Source organism: Atta cephalotes (genome assembly GCF_000143395.1).
Source record: "Atta cephalotes unplaced genomic scaffold scaffold00048, whole genome shotgun sequence".
In the NCBI taxonomy this organism is placed as follows: Eukaryota; Metazoa; Arthropoda; class Insecta; order Hymenoptera; family Formicidae; genus Atta; species Atta cephalotes.
The window spans coordinates 1,145,884-1,152,150 of NW_012130112.1; the positions used below are offsets into that span (position 1 = coordinate 1,145,884).

General features: G+C 28.2%; 1 protein-coding gene across 1 annotated transcript in view; it reads right to left on the bottom strand.

The window, feature by feature from the left end:
• Nucleotides 1–290: 290 nt before the first annotated feature.
• Nucleotides 291–6,267, bottom strand: part of LOC105622788 (sodium-coupled monocarboxylate transporter 1-like) — a 16,039-nt gene continuing 10,062 nt past the window's right edge. Inside the window, exons 2-9 of the mRNA XM_012204200.1 lie at nucleotides 3,194–3,302; nucleotides 3,006–3,115; nucleotides 2,426–2,612; nucleotides 2,274–2,360; nucleotides 2,087–2,175; nucleotides 1,229–1,336; nucleotides 663–867; nucleotides 291–389 (exon numbers count right to left, since the gene is read on the bottom strand). Coding sequence (XP_012059590.1) covers nucleotides 291–389; nucleotides 663–867; nucleotides 1,229–1,336; nucleotides 2,087–2,175; nucleotides 2,274–2,360; nucleotides 2,426–2,612; nucleotides 3,006–3,115; nucleotides 3,194–3,302 — 994 coding nt within the window. The remainder of the gene's footprint in view (nucleotides 390–662; nucleotides 868–1,228; nucleotides 1,337–2,086; nucleotides 2,176–2,273; nucleotides 2,361–2,425; nucleotides 2,613–3,005; nucleotides 3,116–3,193; nucleotides 3,303–6,267) is intronic.

Consider the following 6,267-nt stretch of genomic DNA (forward strand, 5'->3'; position numbering starts at 1 on the left):
TAGTGTGTGTGTGTGTGTGTGTGTGTGTGTGGGTGGTACACACACACACACACACACACACACACACACACGCGCGCATATATGTATTATTTATCTATATTCATAATAATGTTTACAATTGATATATAGCATATAAGAAATATATATGGAATTGTACATACAAACTTTGTACAAAGCTCTTTTTTATAATTAAATACGATTCTTTGATACACAAATCAGTATTGTTAAAATACAAATTCATGTTCCATTTTTAATATTTCTAGCTTGAAAACTAAAATTTATATTAATATTTACTTATTTATTATATCATGTCCTTGAATTCCTTGTGATAATAATTTATCATCTTCATTAATAGTACAAGATGCTATCATTTCTTTCGATTTTGCAACCTAATTGTAAACAAAAAATCAAATTTTGTATTAATAATCATTAAATAATATGTACTGTGATATTAAATATATATATTATTTAATATATATATTATTTAATATAAAGTAATTATATACAAATATATGTATATAACACAGGTATATTTAATAGGTATATTTAAAAGTTAAATTTTTCTTATTAATCTTTTACAGCAAAACAGAATGTAGTTATTAATCAAAATAGATTTAGCTAAGAAATAATAAAATGTAATTTAATAAAAAAAATAATAAAACCTTGATTTGCTGAAGTTCTTCTTGTGTAATATTTTTCTTTGAAGTCTTTAAATATTTTCTTACAAATGGTGCTACGACCATCGGATCTAACTTTTCAATATCTTCGGAGGTAATCAAAGTTACGATGAGACCGACACTAATAGTCACTAAAGCACCAGTCATGGTATACCAAAGATAACTGAGCCGGAACAATGCCCATGGTTCCCTATTAAATGTAATAACTACTACACTACTTAACACTTACTTAAAACATAAGAAATGTTTTTCAAATGTTCGAAATAATTTGTGGAATTTGCAAACTGTTAAACTTAGAAAAGTTATTAACAATTTAAAGAATATTTCGAATGCACGAAATGTAATTCTCTGTAGAATAAATGAATTTTTTCTTAGCAAAAAGAGAAATAATTTTTTAAAGGAAATCATTTCTAACTTATTAATGAAAGGTTTAAGTTACGCAAAAATTAGAAGCGATATGCTCTAACTTCAATAATTAATGACCATTAATAATTTAATATCTAAGAGTTATTAACAATTATTTTATGTATAATTAACATTATTTAACTTACTCCCCAACGTTGTTCAAAATTGTATCTGGTGGTACAGATAATAATAAATTCTCTACTTGTGGAAATGAATAAGTACATCCTTCTGTGGTTACGGGTTTCGTATCGAATCTGTAAAAGCGTAAAGGAACATTCGTAATATTATTATTCCCTTAAAGGGAATAACAAAATATAATGCGATATTAATTGTATGATATTATCAATGTTTATTGGTATCTAAATGAAATTATTTAGATAATCTAGATAAATGATTTCATCTCATCTTTACTAGAATACTATTATTATTTGTTATCTTCAAGTTTCGAAAGCTGCCAAAGAGCTAGGAAATTTTAAGGCTCTATATAGCAGAAATAAGACATAATTTTTTAAACTTCATTTGTTAATGATTTTTGAACGAAGTGACCGCTACCTAAAACCTTTTGAAGATTTTTTGACCTTGATATCGAAGTTAAGGTTATTGGTGCATTGCAGTGTCCGTTAATCAAAATAATTATTCACGAAAACAATAATATTCCGCTTCTAAACATTATTCCGAAAATTATGTTTTATCTTTTTTGGCGATTTTTCGAAAATGTTAGAAAAACAAGCATATTTCTAAAGAATTTTTATCTTAGTTTATGAATTCTTTACATGCTTCCGAAGTTTGACCATTTAAATTCAAAACATCCTGTACGATTTGGAAAAAGACAACAACAAACAATTTTTATTTAAGACATATATAAAGATAATATAAATATTAGTAAAAGATAAACTGGAATCATTTAATTCATCTAAATTATCTAGATAATTTCATCCAGATATCAGTAGATATGTGTATATTGTATATACATGTATTGATATACATAACATTTTGATATTAACTTAATTTTTCCACCGATGATAGCTGCTTCAGCAGAAAGAATAAGCCAACCCATGAAACTCAAACCTGCTATTCCTCCGATTAGAGCACCCTGTCGAATTTAATTAAATCACTTATTTATTCTCATCAACAAATTTAAATATAATTTTCATCAAGTTAACATAAAAGAAGTTTATCTTTAACACATGCCTTGCCATTAATCCATGGTAATAACATTCCCATGTTGAAAATGCCAAAGGATGGTCCATTAGTAATGGAGCCTAGACTTATGGACAACTATAACATTCAAATATGAAAAGAATATTAATTTGCATTTGTTAACTGTTTAACTCCATGTTTACCTGTAACACATGAGTGCCCGCCTGCTCGACAACGAAAACGAGAGCAACACAAATTATTCCTAAAACGACAACCGTCAACTTCATAAAGATATCAGCACCCCTAGGTGTAAAAGGAGTCTTCATAAAGGGCTTAACAAAATCCTCTAGCACTACGGCTGCCATGGAGTTTAGTCCAGTTGATAATGAACTGGAAGAAAGAGATCTCAAACTAATTTTAATAAACATATATACCGAAAAAGAAGAGGGAAAATAGGAGAAGAATGAAAAAAAAGAGGAAGAGAAAAGAGAGAACAATGAAGCAAAGGAAGGGACGAAAGAGAAAAAGGAGGAAGAAAAGGAGGAGGAAAAGGAGAAGGAAAGGCGAAGAGAAAAGGGGAAGGGAGGGGGAAGAGAGAGGGAATCAGAGAGAACCTTTCTCTACCTAAGGTTGCACAGCTTTCCATGTGACCAAGATCCATCTCATAATTAAATAAGGATCGGATTATGTTATCAAACTTGATAATATATATCAAGGTCAAAGTTATTAGAGAAAGCTCTTCTTTTTTGAATATTTATCAAATATATAAATATGTATATCTACCTAAGTGCGGCACTAAATACACCAGCTACGAAAAGACCCGGTAGTCCTGGATAGTTTCCTAAAACGTTCATAACTAACAACGGTAGCAGTTGATCCTTGGCTCGCGCTAACTGTATTACACATAGATATAATCAGTAATTAATCGCAGTCTTAACATTGAATATGAAAACTAAATAAATAAATATTACCTTAGTCGTAAGGGGATCGCATTCATGATACCAAGCATAAATCAACATGCCAGAATATCCACACATAAGCATCAGCATTGTTACGCCGATCATAAAACACCAAAGTGCTCTAAAATGCATATATTTATTAAAAACATTGATTATATTATTATTATTACATTACGATAACTTGATTATGATGATATACAATAATTATATATTTATAATATAATTATAATAAAAAAACCGGAGATAGATAGATTATAATAATTAATTATAACTATTGCTGCATTCATACAAGTCCAATTTTCCAAACATAAAATCACATTGTATTTTAAGTTTACTATATATGATCGATTAAAAAAATTACCATCAAAATATAAATCAAAAATCATTTCTTTAGATCAAAATTGTAAAAATATTGTAATATCTACAATTTACATTACGAATGTGTCGCAAAAATGTCGCAAAATTGGTTGCAAAAGTTACTAATATATAATATATAATATATAAAAGTAGTTATTAATATTGAGTTGTCCGGAAAATTCGTGCCGATTTTGAAGAAAAATTGAAACGCAGAAAATTTTTAAATTTTTAATTTCATTTATTAAATTTAATTAAATCTTTTGCGGCACGAACTTTCCGGACAACCCAATATATAGTTTTTGTAAAATTATTATTGTTGAAAATGTGAAATATCATTGAAATATCATTAAATAATTCTTACATAAACAACGTGTCAAAAAGAAATGAAAATTTTTAAAATATAAAAATTAATATTCAGAACAAACTCTTAATTTTAAAATAATATTGTAAATAATATTGTTTTTATTTTAAAATAATATTGTACTAACAAAAATGTTTTCAAGGCTAGGTAAGAGACAGCGCGGGAGGAGATGCGCGCAATTATTAAATTTAAATTCGAAAATTTAAAATATATAAATTCTATGGTTTTCCGCAAATAATTGAAGCGCTTTAATGGTAATGCTAATACATGTAAATGAATAAATGTCAAATATTCCCATCTTAAATATTAAATATTAAAAAAGTTTACATGAACATGGGTCTAGAAACGCTTAGTTTGTTAGATAGGAGGAATTTACACGTAATGAACATTCAAGCATTAAACACTAAAATCGCTAAATTTAAGAATTATGAAACATTTTTTTCAGTCTTTTTTCTTTACAGTTAATAATAAATATGTATAAGATCGAAAGCTATAATGTCAAAGCATTTTGAACAATTTTTGTAATAAAATATTTAAATATTTATTGAAAAAAATTAAATATAAAGTGAATTGCCTATACGAATAAGAACTGTCCAAGAAAAAATCCACACAAAAACTCACATATCCTCCAAACCACTTAAAAAAAAACAATTTTTTAATTTAGTAGGCTTTGCAATGAATGTAAGAAACGATTGAAACAGTTAATTTTGTAATCGCTTTGTTCTCAGTTGCAAAATGGCAAGTGAAGTAGAAACACGCAAATCCATAATCAAAATTTTTCAAGAACACCCGGAGTAGAGTTTCATTAAAATCGCGCGGAAGGCAGGAATTTGCAGGAAAACGGTGTCAATAGTCATTAGGTGTTTCAAGGAAGATTTGATTATCAACCGTAAAGAAGGATCTGGAAGGAAAAAAGGTTTTCAGAGTCCAAAAACAGCGAAGAAAGAGGGCATCCGAGGAAGTGATCACCGAGACCACCATAAAAAGTATGATGGAGGGGATTCCAGAAAAAATTAAAAATTTTTGTCAAAAGTAGTTTTTAAGAATTTTTTAAAATATAGTTTTAATTGTAATTAAAAGACGTTTCTAAAATGGGTTTGCTTTTGAAAATCGGTCAAGTGGATTGGAGGATATGTGAGTTTTTGTGTGGAAAGGTTTTTTTCTTGGACAGTCCTTATTCGTAGTTTAAGTATGTTAACAATACATTATAAGGCGATAAGATATAATTAATAAATAATTGGAATGTATTTATTAATTAAATTAACTGTTTCAACTCTGCAAATGTTTCAACTCTGGATTCCTATTCATTAATGAAGTCAAGTATAAACAACAATATAAGAAAATATAAGTATCAGATATAAGAACCCTCTCTCATGATCATGAATCCATTATCATAATTAGATAAAAAAAGACTCACGTATCTAACTGACGATTTATTGAACTTCTGGATCCAATTTATTTTGATTTTATTCTGATATGTGAATATCCTCTTTCTTTTTCCTCTTCCCCATCTAGCTGTGTAACGGATGTCTATGACAGGAGAAACACATATAGCATTGATTGTCGCGATTTTTCAGAAAGGTTTCAACCTTTCATATTTAAAGTGCAATAATTCTGAAAGGATTTTACAATATGTCATTTGAAATGTTGCAACAAAAATGTTTCTAAAATTTATCACACATATACAGAAAATTTAAAAACATACGCAAACAGTACAAAAAAAGTCATCAAAACATTAAACTGACGGTGAAATGTTAATGAAATTTTTATACTTCTTATAATTTTGAAATGCGAATTACACATTCTTAAGAAAGATTGTGCATTACTATGTTAAACATAAAATTCCTCCTACTTAAAAACTGAGCGTTTCTAGACTTATTCAAATTAATGTTTACAATAATGTATAGTATTCAAACGTATACAGGATCACCCACATAAAGTATGTATATGTTTGTGTATGTATGTTTTGTGTATATGTTTGTAATGAGTCAATAATAATAAATGTGCAAAATCTACACACACGCAGAAACACAATGTGCAAAATCCATCCAGCAATCTCGTCGTGATACGTATCCAGTAAGGCAAGTAATGTCGGTAGGTATGTCAAAAATGAGGATAACTTTGAAGTAACTTCGCAAAAAAAAATCGCAGCAACTAGTTCTTTTTTAAATTAAAGAAGAAAATTCGAACTTTACGTCGCTACAAATGATATTCCTCCAAAAAAGTTTACAAAGTCCATATATTCCGTCGAACTTTGCAATTTTCAATATGACAAACACATATACTCTCATATTTTGAGAGTTAACAGTGACAGAGGTGCATTAAACTTAAAATCTGTCCATAACATCTTAAAGTAGAGATTTTAAGC